Raw genomic sequence first — 21,414 nt, 5'->3', positions numbered from 1 at the left:
TGGCACAACGGAGAGAGAGCAGTAGGATGGAGGCGTGGGAGATTGGGGACTAGGACCTGCTGTTTTTCAGTTGTGAGAAAGTCCAGTGGTAAAGCCTTTCTGGAGAGCCATTAAAGAAGAAAGTAAGGATGTGCATCACTAGCCACGGAGGTGTTCTGTGTAGCATTGTTTAGATTAAAATAGCGAAAACTAGAACCTCTTGAAGGGGATTGGATGAATACGTTTGTGGGCTTTGCCCAAAGTCAACATGATTCTTTCAAAAATGAGGTATACATAGGGGTGTCGGGGAGGCTCAGTCAGTCGGTTCAGCATCGGCCTTCAGCATGGGTCATGTCTTGGAGTCCTGGGATCGAGGTCCGCATCGGGCTCCATGCTCAGCGGGGCGTCTGCTTCTCTCTCTGCCCCTCCCCCTGCTCATGATCTCTCACAGGCACACGCTCTCTCTCATTCTCTCGCTCTCGGTTTTTCTCAAATGAATAAAATCTTTTTTTTAAAAAAATGGCACGTGCGTGTTTGGGATTTGCTTTAGAATACTGCAGCCAAGAACTGAGCCAGAGAACACGGGGGAGGCAGCGGGCTCACATGCAAACTGTTGACAACGGGGAGCTGGCTGATGGGGTGGGGGTTTGTGTGGGGCTCTGCACAGTGGAAAGGTAGAGTTGTGTACAGACTCCTCTTAGAGGGCTCAGTATTCCCCGTGGGGATTATCCTCTCCCCTTGTGCTTCCCATGCACCAGAAAGGGCTGCTGGTACTGAGGTTCATTCATTATCACAACAGGATATGTCTGCTCTCGGCATGGAAAAGTGCCACAAATAGCTATGGACAGAATTCCCATTTGGTTTCAAGAATAAACCCATCCAAAGAAAACAGATGGAGTGCGTACACCTAGGCGGATGTGGCTGGGTGGAAAGAGTACTTTATTTCTGGCTAGGTTTCCCCCCCCCCACCCCACTCGCCCCCTCGCCCTGCAGCAAACACAGATCACTGGTGAAATTTCATGAACAGTTGAGCTTCATTACATACGTTGCTCTTTTGGTTTAGGGAAGAGCATGGAGGAAATAAAGAAGCTGCTGCTGCTGGTGCTGGGCTGTGCCGTCCAGGTAGGGGCCAGGCCAGGCCAGGGTGGGGGAGGGCCGGCTCTCAGCCATCCTGAGGGAGGAGTGAAGCTGCCACAGGGCTCCTGAGACACTGGTGGCCACAGACTTTGGCACTGGGCACCTTGGGCCAGAGGGCGGGTGGGAACCCTGTGGTTAGCACGCTGTCCCCAGCACAGGGGCATCTAGGGCATGCGTCAGTCAGCTGTGGCCTGTGGGCCAGATGGACCTGCCACCAGGTTTTTTAAGTGGCGTTTTGTGTGCACACAGCTGTGCTGACTCCGTTGCATACGCACAGTGGCTACGTTCATGCCACAGTGGCAGAGCTGAGCCCACTTGACCGCCCAGTTCTAAGACTCCCCCTTCCACACATACATCTGTCCCTTTACAGATGAAGTTTGCCAGCCCCTGGCCTAGACCAGGTGGCCTTGTGCTTTACCTGCTTAGGAATCTCCAGGAGAACTTATTTGCAGAGCAGATTTTGGCTTCCCATACCACTCACCCCTCCCCACCCTGCTCACTGTTCAGTCTGGCATGAGCTTTTTAAACATCACCCAGTCCCTGCCACAAGTGATTCAGGTAGTCCGAGCAACGTCTAGAGAAACCTCCATGTGAGGGCAGATAGGACAGGAGCATGCTGGGTTATGAAAGGAAGTAAAGCCAAGTGAGGGGGTGGGAGGGACAGTTCATTTTGAGACTGTACTTCGGTGAGGGGGCCATGGGTTGCCCTCTTGTGGTGCTTCTGTTAATGCCCGCAACCTTCCACAGTGTGAGAGGAAAGAGGAATTTATCGAAAGGATCAAACAACTGGACATTGAAACCCAAGCTGGGATCGTGGCCCATATACAGGAGGTAGGTGTGAGGCTTTTGGGGGGTGTGGCTGTGGACTGCTGCTCCCGTGGCCACCTGGACGGGAGCGCTCTCCACCAGTGAAAAGCTTAAGAAAAAAGTGTCACCCATTAAGGGTCTTGCTAACATTAGGCTTCAGACACCACAGACAGATTGATTCCATTTGGAAAGGTAACCATCAGCGAACTAAAACGGGGTAAAAATAAGGAAGGTTTTTTTTTTTTTTTTTTAAACCCTCAATCAAGTCGTCTTTTGTCTCCTCTTCTTGCCTAATATGGACTCAGACTATTTTTAAGAGCTGTCAGCGTGGTTAGGCTCAGAATTCAATTTATAGACCCTGAAAACGTATCCTGGCAAATGTCACCCTGCTGGGAATGGTTGATCTTTATAGAGAGTTCTCCACTTCCGTCAGTGACACCAGAGAAACAGGCAGCCACCGCTGGGGAAGCTAAAAATCCAGCGAGTCCCAGGGGGGTGTGTCCAGAGACCCTGCTTGCGGGGTGCAGTCAGGAGGGCCCTGCATGGAGGGCAAGCAGCCCCTCTGCCATCAGTCGACCTTGGCAGATGCGGTTTCCCTGGAAAATGAGCCTGTAGAGGCAAGTGCCCACCTGAAAATTCCCTGACCTCTCCCGGACCCTCAGGAGACACGGTTCAGCCTTCAGGGTAATTGGACAGGTGAGGTAGACACACGGAAAGACAGGAGCAGGAGCCCCCCAAACAGGTGTATAACTGGCCAAGGCAGGTGAAGGCTGAGCACCCCATGCTGGCAGCAGCTGCTGACTGAGGAGCTCTGAGCCAGGGTTTGAAGCGGGAAACAGGTACAGCTCGCGGCGGGTCTGAGGGCATCCGCCAAGGGACGTCAGTCACGCAGCAGAGATTCTCAACATCCCATATCAGGGGCTGGCTGGGCTGTGAGCCTCAGAATGACCCCGCTTCATAATTTTCTTTGCACGTCTGTGTATTCTGAAAACTGTTTATTCCAGGGATGGGGGTGCTTGAGACAGGTCTGTTCTTTCTACTCGCTGTCTTTCCTGTGCAGAAAGTAAGATACTAAGGAGAGAAACAGGGATCCCTGGGTGGCGCAGCGGTTTAGCGCCTGCCTTTGGCCCAGGGCGCGATCCTGGAGATCCGGGATCGAATCCCACGTCGGGCTCCCGGTGCATGGAGCCTGCTTCTCCCTCTGCCTGTGTCTCTGCCTCTCTCTCTCTCTCTCTCACTGTGTGCCTATCATAAATAAATAAATAAAAATTAAAAAAAAAAAAAAAAAGGAGAGAAACAGAGAAAGAAGATGTGTAGCCAAAAAGGAGTCCTGCATGGCTCTCCTCTGGTGGCTGGCAGTGGGGGAAATAGGTGGCTACTGCTTGGACACGCATGGGTCTAGACGTGCATGGAGAGGCCTTCTGGGTCAGACCCAGGGGAGGAGGGGGCACAAGCCTGTGATGAGAAGCTCCTTGGGCAACTGAGGCGCGCATGATGGGGCCCCTGTGCCCCCTCCCTCCGCAGAGGCCTGCCTTCTGCCGGCCTCAGTCTGGGGCAGGCCAAGCGGCGCCCTGTTGGCGGGATGAGCTTTCTCCTGACCCTTCCTGATCCGAGGGATCTGTTTTTCTTCTGTGAGGCGGGCAGGGGTAAGGAAGTGGATGCCTTTGGAGACGCTGGAGCCCCTGTCTTTTGTGTCTGTTTCACTATTTTCTGTATCCCTGTACTGCTCTGAAAAATCTAGGAACTTTTTTCAGATGTGCCTCACTGGGCTGGGTAACTCCGGTTTCTTTTTTATTCAGTCCCCTGTCGAGGCCCTGAGTGCACCAACACGTCTCTTCCCAGACGCAGGCAGCAGGCACTCACCGTAGGCCCTCTGCCCCCTTGGAAGGTCTGGATGGGGCAGTGGTGAGAAGGTCACGTGGGAAGAATCCACGGAGAGGCTGCCCCATGCCCAGCCTAGCTGTGGGCCTCGGCTCCCACTTGATGGAAATGGGAAACCGATGATCTCTGGTGGCCCGTGGGGATGACATAGGGGCTTACTACCTAAAGGCTGCTTTAGATTATGAAATACTTCTCCCCAGAATAAATGGCCCAACACTGTGACACAAGACTGACTGAACACGTGCTATATTCACGGTCGAGTTTGCAGTGGTAGCATGTGGTCCGACCCCTGCCCCTCAGAGCCCTTGAGGTTGCTTCCCTCGTGGTGGAAGTGGATCCGAGGGCTGCTAGGGGAGTTGCTGTGTGTCAGGAGTGCTTGCTGGCTCCAAGGAGAAACCTCGGCCCCCTCCAGGTGGGAGCTGGAAGCAGGAGTGCTCGCAGTCCTGGGGTGCCCCCTCCCGTGGCAGGGAGCCTGGGGTGAAAGGTCAGGGGCATCCATCCATGGAATGGGTAGCGAAGGGAGAAGGGAGGTCCCTGGCCTCTGCAGCTCTTGCCGCATGCCTGCAGGTGACCCACAACCAGGAGAACGTGTTCGACCTGCAGTGGCTAGAGCTCCCGGACGTAGCCCCAGAGGAGCTAGAGGCCCTGTCTAGGAACATGGTGTTTCATCTCCGGAGACTCCTGGATGAGCGGGACGAGTGCACGGAGGTGCGTGGCCTCAGACAGCACGGGTGGAGAAGGCCCTGGAAACGCCAGCCAGGGGGCCCTCCCTCATGCCCGTGCCCCTGGCTGCCCCCTGCCCCTCCTGCCCCGAATGACTTCTGTCCTCTTGACCACTTGCAGTGCCTTGTCCTCCTCCCTGGCAGTTTCCCTCCCCTCTCTCATCCCGTCCCCTACCCTGCCGTACCCTAGGGTGTTGCCGCAGTCCCTGCAGGGCCAGGTGCTGACATGGCCTCTCCTCTCCCCTCTCCCCCCGCAGTGGGCACCCTCTCTCCCATCCCCTTCCCCGGGGTGTCTGCCGCTGCCCCTGCAGGGCCCGGGTGCTGACACGGCCTCCCCTCTCCTCCCCTGTCCGCCCACCATAGCTCATCGTGGACCTGACACAGGAGCGGGACTACCTGCAGGCACAGCAGCCTCCCAGCCCACTCAGGTCGTGCAGCGCCGAGTCCTCCCCCAGCCCCACCAGCAGCCTCTCCAGCGAGGACAAGCAGCACCTGGCCGTGGAGCTGGCCGACACCAAGGCCAGGCTGCGCCGTGTCAGGCAGGAGCTGTGAGTCCTTCCGTGCCCCCGCTGTCTGTCTGCTTCCGTATGCTGTGTCTACACGATTGGGTCATGCGGCGTGTACCTCTGGGCAGTGCAGCCAGCCGGACGGCAGGGTCTGCCCCAAGCTGGGTCACGGTCCAGGCTCCTGCCAGTGCAGGTCACAGATGGTCTCCACAAGGGGCCTCCTGTCCACATTTGTCCCATGTGGGGCGGGAATGACCACATGCTGGAGGGGGGATGCGGCTCACCCCATCAGGGGAACCTCTGCCCCCCCCATTCCCTGCAGCAGGTGAACATCACCTCCCTGCCTCCCCCTTGGTGCCTGCCCAGCTGTGGGGAAAGCACCTGTGGCAGGGCCTCCTTCCCTGCCCCGCACCCTCAGGGGGAAGGTGTCTGGTGGGTGGGGTTTAAGAGCGGGCTTTACAAAGTTAAAAATGGGAAAGAATTCGAGTCAGGAACATTTTTGCAGGCTCCACGTGCCGACGGCCCTCCTCACTCGCCGAAGTCCCCTCCCCCTGTCCCTGCTTGGTCTCACGAGGTATGGGGGGCTGCTGGGGCTGCTGGCTGAGGAGCCCTCACCATAGTTCCTCCAAATCACCCCCAGGGAGGAGAAGACGGAGCAGCTTGTGGACACCAGGCATGAGGTGGACCAGCTGGTGCTGGAGCTGCAGAAAGTTAAGCAGGAGGTGAGCGGGAGACCTGAGCATATGCCCAGGGTAGGGGGTTGTGATGGCAGTGGTGGGGGTGGCTGGGACTCCCCAGTAGCTGTGGCCCAGAGCCTCGGGAAGGCAGCATCAGAAGCTTCCAGCAATGGCCTGTCTCTGTCCAGCTCGCAGCAACACTGCCCAAGAGCTGGTGGCCTGGGGACTGTGCAGAGCGACACTGTGACTTGGTGATGCTGTGTGGGACCCCTCCCCAGACCTGCTTCTCCTGGGAGGTCCTGGAGATGCACTGCAGGGCCTGGCCCCTTCTTCCCTCCCTGGAGAGGTGCCCTAAGCTGGGTCCCCCTGCCTTTTCCTGCTGTCTAGAACACCCAGCTGGCTGCTGACGCCCGCTCTGCTCGCGCCTATCGCGACGAGCTGGACTCGCTGAGGGAGAAGGCAAACCGTGTGGAGAGGCTAGAGATGGAGCTGGTGCGCTGCAGGGAGAGGCTGCATGATGTGGATTTCTACAAAGCCCGCATGGAGGTGAGCCCCTGCATGCTTGAGGCACCTGCAGGGTCTGGCGGGTCTGTGCTGCCTCTGGAGTAAACATCATCTGAGAGGTGGAGATGGAGCAGCGCACAGTGCTGGCTGCCACACCCCTGGCTGGGTGTTGGGTGGTGGGTGGTGGGTGTGGGTGCTGCATGAGGCCTGTCCCCACCTGTAGAAGGGGTGCCCTGGCCTCGGGTGCATTAGAGCTCGCTCCCAGTGAGCTGCTTCTACTGAGATTTGGGAACCAGTGGTGCAGTGAGGGGTGGGGTGGGCAGTTGGCAAGTTAGTTAGGAGCTAGGTTGGTGATCAGTCTAACTCACCCCCAGCCCAGTCCCAGGGGTTTCCCCACAGCCAGCCTGTCCTTGCCGCTGCCCGAGGGTTGCCGTTGTCGCTCATTGACCCCAGGGCCTTAGCACGGGCTGCCTTCCACGAGCTCTGAACTGGCCATTCTGCCTCCACCTGTCCTTGTCCACATCCCCTGTCCGGGTGTCACAGTGACCCTTGTCAGACTCCCTCAGGCACCTGTGCATTATTCTTGGGATACAGTCCACATTCGGCCCCTCGTCTGGTACTCAGCCATCTCTGGTTCCCCAAGAGACGCTTTGTTCTGGCCCCACCTGAGCCCCCTTCTGGTCCCACGGGGCCAGATGAGGAGAGGGTAGGCCCGGGCCCTCCTGCTTCCCATTCCCTAGGCCCCCTGCCCACCCCTGGCAGTGCTCCTCATGGGGTGCCATGTGCTCCTGTTTCCCACCCTGGAAGTCAGGTCGCTGCCCTACTGGCCTCTGACTTGAGTCCTGGAGTGCGTTGTGTGGTGTGGGGATGGCCTGACTGCAGGCCGCTGGGGTGAAGCCCGGGCCCCTCCCACTCTTGGGAATATGAAGGTTTATTGGAACGTCGCTCTGTGCATCCGTGTTGCTCCGTGCATCTGTGTTGCTCCCTGCATCTGTTCCCGGTTTTCGTGGCTGCTGCGGGGGCACCTGCAGAGCCAAGGCATCTGAGGAAGCTGGTGGCCAAATGTGTGAAGCCATGGCCTGGCCCAGGGGAGCTGCGCAGCAGGGTTTCCAAAGGCGTGGTGATAACCGTATTTATGGAGCTTTCCTCACCTGCCAGGAATGGTGGGGGTCCGACCACATGGCCCCATGTGAACCTCCTGGTAGCCCCCTGAGCCTTAGGGGCTGCTGCCAGTTCCTTTCATCTCTTTCAGAGGAGAAAGCAGAGGATTGATCCATAGCTTGTGTAGCCAGCCCAGGAGTGTGCTCGGGATGGACACCGGGCCCTGCACCCCATCAGCCAGGATGCATGCAGACCAGGCCTTGAAACCTGTCTGCCTGCCTGCAGGGCCTCAGCTGTGACGAGGAAGGAAATCAGGGTGGTGGTGGGGTGGGGGGCTTGCAGACACAGAGGAGGTACAGGTGAGGTGAACAGGGGCATTGGAGGAAGGGTTGATGGTGGAAGGGCAGGGGGCCTCCAGTTTGTGTGGGAGTTTGGACGTCATGCCCTAAGCAGGGAGCGTTCAGACTCAGGGAACCAAGTAAGGTCCTCCATCTTCTGTTTCCACCTGGCACTTTGGGTTTCTCTGTATTTCTTAATGGCTTTTTTTTTTTTAAGCTTTTATTTATTTGAGAGAGAGAAAGAGGAGGGGAAGTCACAAGCAGGGGGAGGAGCAGAGGGAGAAGCAGGCTCCCCCCTGAACAGGGAGCCTGACATGGGGCTCGACCCCAGGAACCCTGGGATCACAACCCGATCTGAAGGCAGAGACGCCCAGCCCCTGAGCCCCTGGGCATCCTTCCTGATGGTTTCTGAGCTCTGATGAAACTGGGTGCAGACTGATGTTCAAGCATGCCGACCCGAAGTGGGGTCTGCAGGTCAGTCCCCTGCACTCCTGGAGCCAGGTGAGGTTTAAACTGGCAGGCATCATGTGGAGCCTGGCGGTCTGTAGTGGAGCTGGCCGAGCAGTGGGGGACGTCAGCCAAGGGATGTGTTTACCGAGGGAGCAGGAGGTCGCCTGCTCGGGGTGCAGGGCCCAGTGTCCATCCCGAGCACACTCCTGGGCTGGCTCCCTGGTGCTGCAGATGCCTGACCCTGATGTGGTGGGTGCTATGGTGTGAGCACAGTGGGGAGGAGCCTGTTGTGTTTTCCATCCTGCTCCCCCACCCCTGCCTCACCCTGCCGCCCCCCACCCTGGTGTCAGGGGCTTGCTGGGGTCCTGAGGCCCCGTGGAGACAAGGACTTGCCCACTGCTTGGTAGACAGATGCTTGGCAGGTGCTGGACCAAGCAGTGTGTATAGAGTGTGGGGATGGGGCAGCCAGCCCGCCTTCCGGGCCTGGGCACCGTGCACAGGGTACACACGCAGGTCAGCACATCGGACCTTGGTTCAGCCCCCTTGGTGTGTCAGTCATATGGAGGGAGGACTCCTTTGTCGAGGGACACTGGCTCCACGTCCCACAGCTCACAGTGCACTGGCAGGCCTGGGATCTGGAGCCATGGGCCCACATTCCCGGTGTCTGTGCCAGGGTAGTGGCGGCAGCCCCTGAGCCCCTGGGGACCAGCCGTCGGGCCTGTGACCGCCTACATGTGGCTCCTCAGCTGTTTGCATGGCCGGGTCAGGCCTTTAAATAGCTTCCCAGTTCAGCTGAGGTCGGGTGTGCAGGGGGGTGGCTGGCGGGGCAGCTCCCCAGAGCCGCAAGCTGAGCCCTTGACTTTTGCCATGGGAGCTTGGGCTTGGCTTCCTGCAGACCCAGCTTCCTGGTCCTGAGGCCATGGGACACACGAGGCAAGCCCGGGGTACCTCTGTTCCCTGGTACTTAGTAGGCGCAAGATCAAGACTGATCCCAGTAGTGGCTGGAAATCATCGTGTTCCCTCGGTACTTCACCCCTGGACACCTTGTCTGTCCCTGCCTGTTGGAAGTCACGGGGCCCTTTGTAGCCCATGTCACGTGCCCTCTGACCGCTCCCTGCTCCCCACGGCGTGATTCAGCCGGCAGGTGTTACTGAACACATGTCTGAGGCCCACAAAGGCGGAAGTGAACTCACGGTCTGGGGGAGGCAGGCTGCATTGCCTCGGTGCGTCCAGGCCCGACGGGCAGGATACAGGGGATTTGCAAGCATTTCTCAGAGAGAGCAACTTAGGCTGGGTTTTGAAGGCTGCATGGGAGTTGGCTGTGAGGCTAAGGGGGTAGCCTGGAGTGACAGGACGGGGGGGTGGGTGCTGGCAGTGGGCCTGCTGGAGCTCAGGATGTGAGTGTGGGCAGTGGCTGGAGAGGGAGGCCGCCTTCTGGTTCAGAGCCCATCCTGTGCTCTGACTCCCGTGCTTTCCCCACTCGAGCCCCTCGGGGATGGGTTGCAGGCAGCCTAGGCTATTGGAGAGAATGCAGATCTGCAGCTCTCCGGCCAGAATTCAGGCCCTAGCTTCACCCCTGGCCAGCTTTGTGACTTTGGGCTTATTCCTTAATTTATCCACGAGAGTCTCTTCATCTGAAGGGAGCGTTGCTGCCTCCCTCTTAAGGGACAAGTGGGGGGGGGTTGCTGGAGGGGTGGGGAGCACCCAGAGCAGGGCCAGCTGGACAGTGTGCGGGTTTCCACAGAGAGAGGGCACCTGGGTAATCCTGAGTCCCCAGCCCTTGACAGCCGCCAGCCTTTGATCAGAACCGTGACCGCTGACCACGCAGCACATGGCTTCCCCTCTACCAGGGAGCTTTGATGCTGGGCAAACGCAATGTCGTGGATAAGCAGGGACTACCCCATCGTGTTTAAGAACTGTGCTATGGACAAAAGCAGACACATTCCCCTGTGTGCGTGCTTGTGCGCATGAAGGCGTTCAGGGAAACTCAGTCCCCCCGCCACGTACCCAGTGGTGCTGGAAGGGCCCCGGGGAGAGGAGAAACCAAGGAGCCCCCCGTAACTGGGTGGGGGAGGTCAAGGAGAGGTGAAGTCAGTGGGCTGAACTTGTTGTTGCCCAGGGCAGAAGTAAGTCCAGTGGCCCCTCTCCCACGAAGTTTGCTAGGACGTGGCACCTGAGCAGGTGTTCCCTGCAGAAGACCCGAACTCAGATGTCGTGATGTGTGCATTTTTTTTATTTCAGTAGAGAGTGTCCGTGTGGCCTGGTGCAGAAGAAAGGGGAAGGTGTTGTGAGGGGGAGACCCTGCCCACCCCCCAGCCTAGCGGCCTCACCCCTACAGTGCATGTTTTAGGTCTCGAGCCCCAGGCATGAACCCAGTACCTTAGTCTGACGGCTCTCGTGTGTGTCTTTGCCGAGTAGGAGCTGAGAGAAGATAACATCATCTTAATTGAGACCAAGGCTATGCTGGAGGAACAGCTGACGGCGGCCCGGGCGCGGGGAGATAAAGTTCACGAGCTGGAGAAAGAGAACCTGCAGCTGAAGTCCAAGCTTCACGACCTGGAACTGGTATTGCCAGCCCTCGTCACCATGTCACACGCGGGTGGGCGCAGGTTGGGGGTGTACGCTGGCCCCTCTCCAGGCTTTCACCGCCATCCCCGCCTCCCTGAGTCTGCCCTGCCACTCCCAGGGGGCTGAGGAGAGAGCGGCTTGCTGAGCCCAGTGGGCCTGAGGGGGCAGCCCCTGGCGCCCACGAGACAGGACTTGAGTGCTCATGCTTCTCTGTAAGGGCGAGTGTATGGGTGTGTGTGTTCCAAGAAGGGTGGCCGCCTCGGTGCGGGGTGACCTGGGATCTGGGAGCCTCAGCACGTGTTGGGCCTGCTCTGGGACCACAGAACTGCCCTTCCTCATGGTACCTGCATTAAAGCTCTGCACGGTACGGCACTTTGTCCTGACGGCCTTCTGTTAGAGACCTCAGGGCTCCATCCGTCACCTAGGTCACCGGGGCAGGTGACCTTTGTGTGGCTGTAATGCCCACAGCTGGCCCTGCATTGGAGACATTTCCTTGAAGCTATGGGGTGTTTTAAATTTTGTTTTGTGTTTGTTTGTTTGTTTTGTTTTGTTTTTTTTGGAAGTGAGCAGATGCATGGCGTCCCTTCATCCTGGGGAGAATGAGGGTGGGACGTGAGGGCTGGTATTTCATGCCTCCCCTCTCCCTGCACCAGGACCGGGACACAGACAAGAAGCGGATTGAGGAGCTGCTGGAAGAAAATATGGTCCTGGAGATCGCCCAGAAGCAGAGCATGAACGAGTCCGCCCATCTCGGCTGGGAGCTGGAGCAGCTGTCCAAGAACGCAGACCTGTCCGATGGTGGGTAGTGCGGGGGGTCTCGAGTCCGCCTGGCTGCAGCTTCTTCCTCATCCAGGGAGCTGAATGCTTGGCCCAGAATCCTCCCTGTCAGCCTCTCCATTCGCCCCAAGTAAATAGGATTTCCTTCAAGTGCTGTTTGGAACGGTTTCATTGCAGTTCTGCCCAAGGAGGACACGAGGGGTCTGGCTGCCTTGGTGTCAGGACATAAAATGCAAATTAAGTGTTGCCAGCTTTCTCATTTCCCATATGGACAGTCCCCGGAGCTTCCAGATTACAGCCTGCTGACACCCAGAGGACGTGTTAGGCTTATCTGTGGATGGTTGAAAGCCCTGTGTGGCAGGTGACATCCCCAGTGGTCATTAATCTCCACTATAAATGTGCCCTGGGCATTATTTGCTCTGCTCATTTGCATAATTGGGCAAGATGGATGCAGTGTGTTTTCTGCCTCTCTGGGTGGGGATGGCTGAGTGGCTGCTCCTCCCAGGCCCCGGGCCTCTTCCTCCCCCGCCTGGTGCTCCATGCTTGTGCGGCCCCACTGCCCAGCACCCAGAAACGTGTTCGCCGGGGCGGGTGGGTGGGGCAGCAGTTAGCGCTGCAGCAGGAAGCCCCAGCCCTGCGCAAACAATAAGCCAGTTCCTTTGTTCAGAAATAGTACATATGCACCTGATAGCGCCAGGGAACGTGTGCTCAGAACTTTACAGGGTGTCGGTAGGGCCTCAGCTGGTTGGGGTGGCCTGGTCAATTCTAGTAAATGTCCCTGAGCTCAATGGGAAAGATTGCCGGAAGCAGCTGGAGGGTTCCTCAGGCTCTGAACCTACGATCAGTTCAGTAAACTGTTAATCTGGGTGAAAAGTTAGTTGTGTGCATGTTCCAGGCGTCGTGCTGCGGTGGGGTCTGGGGTCTGTGGTTGAGGTCTGGGGTCTGCGGTGGGGTCTGGGGTCTCTGCTGGGGTCTGCAGTGGGGTCTGGGTGGGGTCTGCTGGGGTCTGGGAGGGGTCATCCGGATTCCCTGCTCTGGGAGTCCAGGCCCACGGGGGTGGACCTCTGCCCCCTGGCGGAGCAGAGAGGTGGTGCGGGCTTCCCGGGGCCAGTTCGGGCCGTGCATGTTCCAGTGAGAGAGCAGGGCTGTGGGCACCTGGAGCCTGCCTGTTCACGCTCCTCAGGACGTATGTGAGCCCTTCAGGTCAAAGGATATGATTCCCCTCGGTGTTTCCAACCCCTGGTGCGCAGCCGGGACCTAAGGGGCATTGGTTTGAGCGGTGGTGTAACAGGAGCAGAGCCCACCCGTACTTGTGCGCGTACCGGGGTGGTAGCTTCTTGAGTCAGAACTAGTTGGCCAGGTGACCTCCTTTAAGCCTCGGTTTCCTTATCTGCAAAACGGGGGTGACGAAGCCCCCCCTCACAGAATTGCCGTGGGTATACAGTGACAGGAGCTAGTGAAGCATTATGCTGTGTCTGGCGCAGGCACTCTCGAAAGGGTACCTTTCCTCTTCTTGTATTAAAACCTCCCCCCACACACACATACACATGTGCACACACGCACCCATCCCACGACTGATAGCTGGGAGTGCTAATGAGCATAGCACTTGGTAAGGAGCCATCAGTGGTTTTCGTGATACACTGTTGTGTCCTCATCATGGTCTCTGAGGCACCGTCTTTCACGGAAGAGGAAATAAGGCTTAGAATCAATTCCATTGTTTGACTCGTGGCCCCTTCACACTGCTTCTGAATGTAGAACTTCAGTTGGAGTGATGACAAAGTCTGGAGGTGGGTGGGCAGGCGCAGCTGTAGGACAGTGAGAATGTATCTGATGCCACAGTGCTATACACCAGGAATTAATTGAAATGGTGCATTTTATATTCTGTGTGTTTCACCACAATTTAAAAATGTTATTTTTTCCCCTGGATGCTGCAGAGGGTCCTGTCCGAGGGACCACAGGTTCTCTCTGAGTCAGCAGGGTGTGAGGTCAGGCTAGTTTCAAGACACAGCCCTCCATGCATTTTTCTATGTTGCGAGCATGTGTGCACGCTGGCGCCGGGGTGGTCAGCCCCACGGACGCCCTGTCCACCTCCACTGCTGCCTGCCTGCTGTTGCCTGGGGTCGTTTGGACATGAGTTTGTTGGGTCTGTTCTGCCGTCTTGGTGGATGAGGAGAACTCGGTGGGATGCAGATGCCTTCTAGTTCTTAGGGTCATGCAGAGGATTGAAACCCAGCATGTTGTGTTTCTAGCTTCGTGTGCTTTGCTATGAGAGCCAGCCCGTGCATCCACCCAGCCCCTGGTGTAACGAATAGGAACCAGGCAGGGAAGGCTGCCTTGGCCACATGGTGTGGTCAGGCTCCCAGAGCTGAGCATGTATGCTCCTGATGGGACAGAGGACAGGACAACTCTGATCCCTTTCTTTTTATTTTTTTAAGATTTTATTTATTTATTTGAGAGACAGTGTACAAACAGGGGAGGGGCAGAGGGAGGAGCAGACTCCCCGCTGAGCAGGGAGCCTGACAAGGGGCTGGATCCCAGGACCCCAGGATCATGCCCTGAGCTGAAGGCTGACGCTTCACCAATGGAGCCACCCAGGCACCCACACACCCCCACTCCAGTCTGATTCCTCCTTCCAAGGGCTTTCACATACATTCCTTTTTTCTTTCCCAAAAAGCCCCTTGAGTTACCCAATGCCATTCACCTGCTGAGGCAGGAAGGGGCCAAGAACCCCCGTTCCTGACTCCTGCCCCCTTCTTCACCTGTGTTTGAGCTGTTTAGAAGCAGAGATCATCTGCCTTTCTCCATCTTTAGCTCACATTTTCATCTCACTTAGAATTTTAAACCATATTTTACACATACATTTCAGTTTTTTTTTTTCCTGCAGTACGGTTGTGAGATTGCAGAACGTCCACCTGAAGGATGGCCAGTCCTGGGCCTACAGACCCCCCTGGCCACCTGCTGCTCGTGGCAGACATAGCTAGTCGATCACCCCACGCCTCCCGCTGAGCCTCCCAGAGCTGGTGCAACACAGGTCACCTGTTTGCCATCTCTGTTGGTCTCTGCGGTCCTCTAGCTGCCCAGTCTGGTTAGCAGCTTGCAGGAATGGTTCTCCGCAGTCTGTACCTTCTGCACTGGCTCCTTCGCCATGACCTGCTTTCTTCTCTAGTTGCACTTGGTCCCCTGACCAACCCCAGCAGAGCCAGCAGGACCGTACCTGCCTGAGGGACACTGGGGTGCTGACCACAGCAGCGTCATATGAATAGGGGGTGATGCCCCTGGGAGCCCCTATTGGGCCCCTCAGATGTGGGGTGTGGGGGCCAGTGGCCTCATTTCCAGGCTGGGGGTGGAGAGTGGAAGCAGAGGCTCCTGGAAACCGGCCTCTGACCCAATCTTGCGCTTTAGCCTCCAGGAAGTCATTTGTGTTCGAGCTGAACGAATGTGCCTCCAGCCGCATCCTGAAGCTGGAGAAGGAGAACCAGAGCCTCCAGAGCACCATCCAGGGGCTGCGGGACGCATCCCTGGCATTGGAGGAGAGCAGCCTGAAGAGCGGGGAGCTGGAGAAGGAGAATCAGCAGCTCAGCAAGAAGGTAACCCCGGCCCTCATTGGCAGGTTCAGCCGGGCGCAGCCGTGGTCCGTTGTAACAGACAGACGAGAGCACAGCCTGGCTTGTCCCTGTACCAGTGCTTTGAGGGTGTGGCCCCAGTGGGACTTGACCTCATGTGTCTTGTCTTCATCTGTAGAATGGGGTTAACGGGGTGGTGAGGGTTATAGGACTCAGCATAGGCAGAGGGTCTGGCACCCAGGAAAGGCTCCATAGAAACACACAGGACTGGTAAAAAGCACAGGACGGGGCACAGGGAGAGGAAGCAGTGATGGAAGTGTGTGTGCGTGTAGGGGATGCTGGCAGACCAGCTCAGGGCATTGCTGGTGGTAAAACAAAGCCAGAACTCACTTCTTGCACTTGGTTAGTGGGATGAGAGCAAGGACTTGCCCTTCAGAACGGCTGTGGGTTGTGACCTCTGGCAGGACGCACGGAGGCTTGCTGTTATCGTCCCGTAGGTATGAGGACCCCTGTACATCCCGGGGGTGCGGTCTCAGGGGCTCGAAGGGGCTGTGGAGATCTGGGGGTGGCCTCCACGTGTAGGTCACAGGGCTTTGGTATAGCGCAGCTGTGTGGTGGGCTCTGAACACGCCAGCTGCCGGATTCCAACGAGGGGAGAGCGCAGGAGTGCTGGGGCTGGCCGGCAACCACGCAGGACTGACGCTTGCAGGTGTCTGGGTGTGTGTCCTGCCCACAGGCCCTTCCGGCATCGTCGACTGAGGCTGTGCTGGCAGGGGGAAGAGCCAGGGCTTGGTATGGACCCCGTGAAAGGCTCTCCGCAGTCCCCTCCTGGGGCTCCCAGGCTCTGTGGCCCTCCCTTTTTGTCCCTTTGAAGCACTGTGGGCCCTGCAGCCAGTGTGGTAGGTGCCAGGAAGCATGTCGTCTCCCAGAGGAGAGTGGAAAACACCCCGTCTGGAGCCCCAGCTCCAAATGCAGAATGGCAGATGGAAGGCGTCTAGATGGTTTGAGACCTTAGATTCACACGGTCGAAGCACAGGAAATGTCTCTATAAATGGCAGCCTGACCTCAGCCAAGATAAAACACGTTGACCTTTAGAGAGATGAGAACCTTCAACTCTGCAGGTCCCCATGGTCTGCCATCCAAAGCTGCAGTGTGACCTCGCTGGCCCGGCTCCCAGCCAGCCTCAGAGGAGATGACTGGGACTTCCCCTGCCCATCCCTGCGGCCACCCCAGCCGCTCCTCTGCACAGGCAGGCCTGGCAGTGAGCACCGCCCTGCCTGGCACCCCTCCTGAGCCCCCGTGGCTCAGCACCGCCCCTCCTGCTTCCATGCATTGGCTCCCCGAGGGGACGCCAGCCTTCCCCGGCCCCAGCCCATGGGAGGCAGGTCTTGGCACTGCATTCCTGGTAGAGGGGATGTGTAGTCTCCTCAGACCAGAGCCATCCTGTGTCTGGTGCCGGCTGGAACGCCTTTCGGCCTGTCCCATTCGGCCTGCCCAGGTCTGGCTGCCTCTGCTCTGACTCGTGCGGGTGCTTGTGTGTGCTCCATACACCACGTGGCACACAACGCTGGAGGCAGGAGCCCCTCGACTCACCTTGAATTTACCTTCCCTGACCTTGGTTGCTTCACTCTGCTCTTCTCCTCTCTGCGGGCTGTGTCTTGGCCACCAGCTGGCATTTCTTAGTCTATAGGTGACCCAGCAGCTTGGCTGAGCCCCACAGGGGACGCAGCTTTGACACTGACGTTCCCGGAACAGGGGCAGGCTCTGCCTGGGGTTGCCACTCAGGAAGGTGTCTGCAAGGCAAGGACAGGGGCCAGCCAGGACACAGGGCCCTGGAGGCTCCGACTGCTGGGCCAGCCTGGCTCTCTCACCATCCCTGGTATAGCCCAGGCTGTAAGCTTGCTTGGGTTTGTGAGTCTGTGGGAACGGTCATCCCCCAAAGCGAATATCCGCCCCCTAACTCATGAAACTGCCACAGACCTTAGAGAAACGGCCTCATTCTCATGCAATAACTTTGTGTTGATGTCATGAGGGTTCACATCCTGAGCCAAGAGGTAAATAATCCTTATTTTCAGAGGGAGGAGGACAACCCTTTGGGGGTGCATACATCCCCAGGACTGAGAGGAAGGTCCCTGGCACCCACATGCTGAGCCAGGTACTTGAGGGAGGATGGAAAGCCCTCTCAGGGCTGCGGCTGGCTCACTCCTGAGCCCAGTGAGCTCCCCCAGGGTAACTGCAGACCCTCAGGGATGGATAACAGTCAGGGCTCCAGTTCCAGGGCCGAAAGAACCAGAACGGGGGAATGATGACGATGGACATCCAGCAGCGGGAGGTGGGAGGTGGGCAGATTGTGTCTTCAAACTAGAAACAGCAACAGCGAGAAACGCAAAGGTTGGAATAAGATGTGCTTCTCTGGGAGGGAAGGGGCAGTGGGGGTCACAGATTAACAGGTCAGGGAGCAAGCCAGGGGGGCCCAGGGCACACACCGCAGGCCCCCCGACTGTGCACGAAAACAGGCTGAGGTTACCCACTGTGTGTCCACTGCCTGGCACCCCTCCTGAGCCCCCGGCTCCACTTGTCACTGTAAGGCCCTGGGCAAATCACTTAGCTCCTCTGGCCCAGAGTCGTCCTGGTGATGGTTGGTAATAACTGCCAACACACCCTCAGGGAGGGTCACCTGCCAGGTGTGTGCTGAGCACTTCGTGCTGATGGAGCCCCACATGGATTAAAGAAACTTGCTTGCGGTCCTGTCGTTGGCAGCAAGGGACCAGACTCTGGAGCCTCATCCCTCTTATGCCAGCCCGTGCCTCTCTCCCAACTCCCATCCCCAGTGATAAGGAGCTTGGCGTTGGCAGGAAGGGACAGCAGCTCCCCTGAAGCCCTCACACTGCAAACAGCAACACAGCCATTGCCCGGGAGCCGAGTGGTAGGCCCTACCCTCAGCCTGCATCGTCGGAATCCACGTCCCCATGCTCTCAGGGTGTCAGGCACAATGAACTAGGCGGTTCATGTCTGGGAAGGATGGGTGCTGGTGGGTCCCAGCAGGAGTGTTTGGAGCCTGGGAGGTGTCCAGGCAAGAAGCAACGTAGTCTGGCCTGGGGCAGGCATTGAGCCATGAAAGAGAGCTGCCATAGAGAGGACAGGACCTGGAGGAGGAGAGAGGAAGGAGGGGTGTGTCCGAGGACCACCATGAGCAGCTGGGTGGATAGGAGCGTCACCAACCGAGGCGGCTGTCGTGAAGGGAGAGGGCAGGGTGGGAGAGGGGTGAGTGTGACGCCCCTGCAGGGCAGCCATAGGTGGTGGCTGGTAGCCCCTGGAGTGTGGGGTCTGACCTTTGGGCAGGTAGACAAGGCCTGAGTTAGAGGCGCCAGACCTTGGGGGCTGGGGGACGAGGTGGGGCTTGAGAGTACAGCGGTGAGGATCAGGAGCAGGGTTGGTGCCAGGCCTTTCCCTTCCTCCTGGAGCCAGAGGTGCCAAGTGTGGGCTAAGAGCTGAGGTTGCTATGGAACACCCCTGGGTGTTTCCTCGAGAAGAGACCTGCCCACGTATTCTGTGAAGCTGACAGGGTTTTCGGGGGTTTTTGTAAAATGTTGTTCACCTTGTGACACTGACCTCTGCCCGGGCTGGGCCTCTTGGTTCTGCAGATTGAAAAGTTACAGACCCAGCTGGAGAGAGAGAAGCAGAGCAACCAGGACTTAGAGACCCTCAGCGAGGAGCTGATCAAGGAGAAGGAGCAGCTGCAGAGTGACATGGAGACGCTGAAGGCTGACAGAGCCAGGCAGGTGGGTGCGCCTCCAGGACGGATGCTCCTGCCCCAAGTTAGGGCCGTTACCCAGGAATTGTGGGCTGATACGCGGGTTACCACTTACCTGGCTGAGCTGCTCCTCAGACCAGCAGTTCTCAACCGGCCATGGAGGAGCGGAGGTCGGATTTGGCCTCTCAGGGATGTCGGCAGTCCTGGTGTGACTGTCAGGATTTGGAAGAGGAGGGAGAAAGTACTCATGGCAGGTGGGCGGAGGTCAGCAGGCTGCCATGTCCTGCAGCATCCAGCACAGCCCTGCATGACCAGGTGCTGGCCCAGTCGCATGTGTCCACGGTGTCTCAGCAGAGAGCCCTGGCCGGCCTCCGGGCTTTGTGTGGCTGACCACCACAAGGAGTCCAGAGTGGGTGGTCCCAGTGGCTCAGCAATGCCAGCCAGAAGCCAGACCACTCTTGTCCTGCTCTGCTGTCCCCAAGCTATGGGCGGGAAGAAGGTGGTGATGCCCAGGGAAAGCGTCCTGCTGGGTGCCGGGCATATTGGAGTCACAGAGCTGACAGTCACCCTGAGTCCTGCAGGACCGGGAGGAGCCAGGGATGCTGACCTTCAGTGCAGGGACCATCATGCAGAGCTGGTCTGTAGGGCGGGGAAGAGGAGTGCTCCAGGCAGAGAGAAGATCACCTGCAGCATCTGCTGGGGGAGAGAGGTGTAAGGGGAGGCCATGGGGGCGAGCCCAGGTCATCGGGTGAAAAGCACCAGGGAAATCTCCTTCATTGTTCTCAATCACTGGGAGAGCTGTGGGTCACGTTTCTGAATCACGCAGTGAGTGGCCCTTTATCTCATGTCCATACTGGGCCCCTGGGAAATGGGACTGTGCCAGGGTGGGGGTGGGGCTCTTCCAGGGGGTCTGTGCTTCAGCCTCCCAGCCTGGACCCTGATCACTGAACTGCATCCGTGCAATAGCCATGTCATGCCCGTTTGCCTTTCTCTGCAGATCAAGGATCTTGAGCAAGAAAAGGATCACCTCAACCAGACGGTGTGGTCATTACGGGAGAGGGCACAGGTCAGCGGCGAGGCCCGTGCAAAGGACATCGAGAAAGAGAACAAGGCGCTGCACCAGACAGTGACAGAGACCAGCAGCAGGCTCAGCAAGCTGGAATTTGAGAAGCATCAGCTGCAGAAGGACTTTGAGCAGGTGAAGGAGAAGGTGGAGCGGGTGGAAGAGCTGGAGAAGGAGCTGCACCGGCTGGAGAAGGAGAACGAGAAGCTGGCCCAGAAGGTGGCCTCCCTGAAGACGGCCACCGAGAAGGTCGACACCCTGGAGCGTGAGAGCCGGGGCCTGGCACTGGAGAACCGGAAGCTGAGGAAGTCGCTGGACACTCTGCAGAACGTGTCTGTGCGGCTCGAGGGTCTGGAGCGGGACAACAAGCAGCTGGACGAGGAGAACCTGGAACTGCGCCGGATGGTGGAGACCATGCGCTTCACCAGCGCCAAGATGGCTCAGATTGAGCGGGAGAACCAGGAGCTCGAGCGGGAGAAGGAGGAGCTGAGGGAGAACGTGGAGCTGCTGAAAGCCCTAAGCAAGAAGTCCGAGCGCCTGGAGCTCAGCTACCAGGGCGTGAGCGCCGAGAACGTGCGACTGCAGCAGACGGTGGAGAGCAGTGGCCAGAAGGCCCGGGCCCTGGAGCAGGAGCTCCGGGAGCTGGAGGCCGAACACCAGGCCCTGCAGCGCGACCTGGAGGCCCTGCGGCTCTCCAACAAGCAGCTAGTGAGGTCGGAGGAGGACCGGAAGGCCCTGGAGCAGGAGGTAGCCCAGCTGGAGAAGGACAAGAAGCTGCTGGAGAAGGAGGCGAAGCGGCTGTGGCAGCAGGTGGAGCTCAAGGACGCGGTCCTGGACGACAGCACCGCCCGGCTGTCTGCCGCAGAGAAGGAGAGCCGCGCGCTGGACAAGGAGCTGGCCCGCTGCAGGGACGCGGCCAGCAAGCTGAAGGAGCTGGAGAGGGACAACAGGGACCTCACCAAGCAGGTCACCGTGCACACAAGAACGCTGACCGCCCTGAGAGAGGTGAGCTGCGGTGGCCAGGGCAGCGGGGTAGGCGGGCATCTGCCCCAGGTGGCACGAGCGTGACAGACGTGACCCTGAGTATGTCCTCCCCAGTGCCAAACGGGACAGTGTCTGCAGGTGTAAGGAACAAAGGGAGATTGCCTCTTATGGTCTCGCCGCCCCAAGATTAGTGCTACTCGTAGTCCGGCTCGTTTTATTCCATCCCTTCCGATGTGTGTTTGTAAATCGAGCCCACATGTAGCATCCTGCTTCCCGCAGTCTGACCTCCTCTGTGTTGCTTTTTATACCTTTTCTCATTACAGTCAGTAAGCTCTAAGCCTCGGCTTGCTAATGGCTGCGAGGTATTTAATCCTATAGGTTTACTGCCATTCCTTTTTGGAGGCGGTTTTCCAGTTTGTTGTTTTTTATAAGATTTTATGTATTTATTCATGAGAGACACAGGCGGAGACACAGGCAGAGGAAGAAGTAGGCTCTCTGCGGGGAGCCTGATGTGGGACTTGATCCCAGACCTCTAGGTCATGCCCTGAGCCAAAGGCAGATGCTCAACCTCTGAGCCACCTGAGTGTCCCCTTTTTCCATGAT

General features: G+C 58.1%; 1 protein-coding gene across 5 annotated transcripts in view; it reads left to right on the top strand.

Moving 5' to 3' along the window:
• CCDC88C (coiled-coil domain containing 88C) overlaps positions 1 to 21,414 on the top strand; it is a 121,566-nt gene that overhangs the window by 63,317 nt on the left and 36,835 nt on the right. For all 5 annotated transcript variants that reach the window (XM_035719813.2, XM_025442431.3, XM_025442430.3 and 2 more), the window contains 11 exons: positions 1,043 to 1,101; positions 1,864 to 1,947; positions 4,372 to 4,512; positions 4,890 to 5,074; positions 5,673 to 5,754; positions 6,097 to 6,255; positions 10,521 to 10,667; positions 11,324 to 11,468; positions 14,850 to 15,034; positions 18,655 to 18,792; positions 19,762 to 20,832. In XM_035719813.2, coding sequence (XP_035575706.1) covers positions 1,043 to 1,101; positions 1,864 to 1,947; positions 4,372 to 4,512; positions 4,890 to 5,074; positions 5,673 to 5,754; positions 6,097 to 6,255; positions 10,521 to 10,667; positions 11,324 to 11,468; positions 14,850 to 15,034; positions 18,655 to 18,792; positions 19,762 to 20,832 — 2,396 coding nt within the window. The remainder of the gene's footprint in view (positions 1 to 1,042; positions 1,102 to 1,863; positions 1,948 to 4,371; positions 4,513 to 4,889; positions 5,075 to 5,672; positions 5,755 to 6,096; positions 6,256 to 10,520; positions 10,668 to 11,323; positions 11,469 to 14,849; positions 15,035 to 18,654; positions 18,793 to 19,761; positions 20,833 to 21,414) is intronic.

Source organism: Canis lupus, chromosome 8 (genome assembly GCF_003254725.2).
Source record: "Canis lupus dingo isolate Sandy chromosome 8, ASM325472v2, whole genome shotgun sequence".
Classification (NCBI taxonomy): domain Eukaryota; kingdom Metazoa; phylum Chordata; class Mammalia; order Carnivora; family Canidae; genus Canis; species Canis lupus.
Note: the sequence above shows the minus strand (reverse complement) of the source record. Positions and strands in the feature narration are given on the sequence as shown.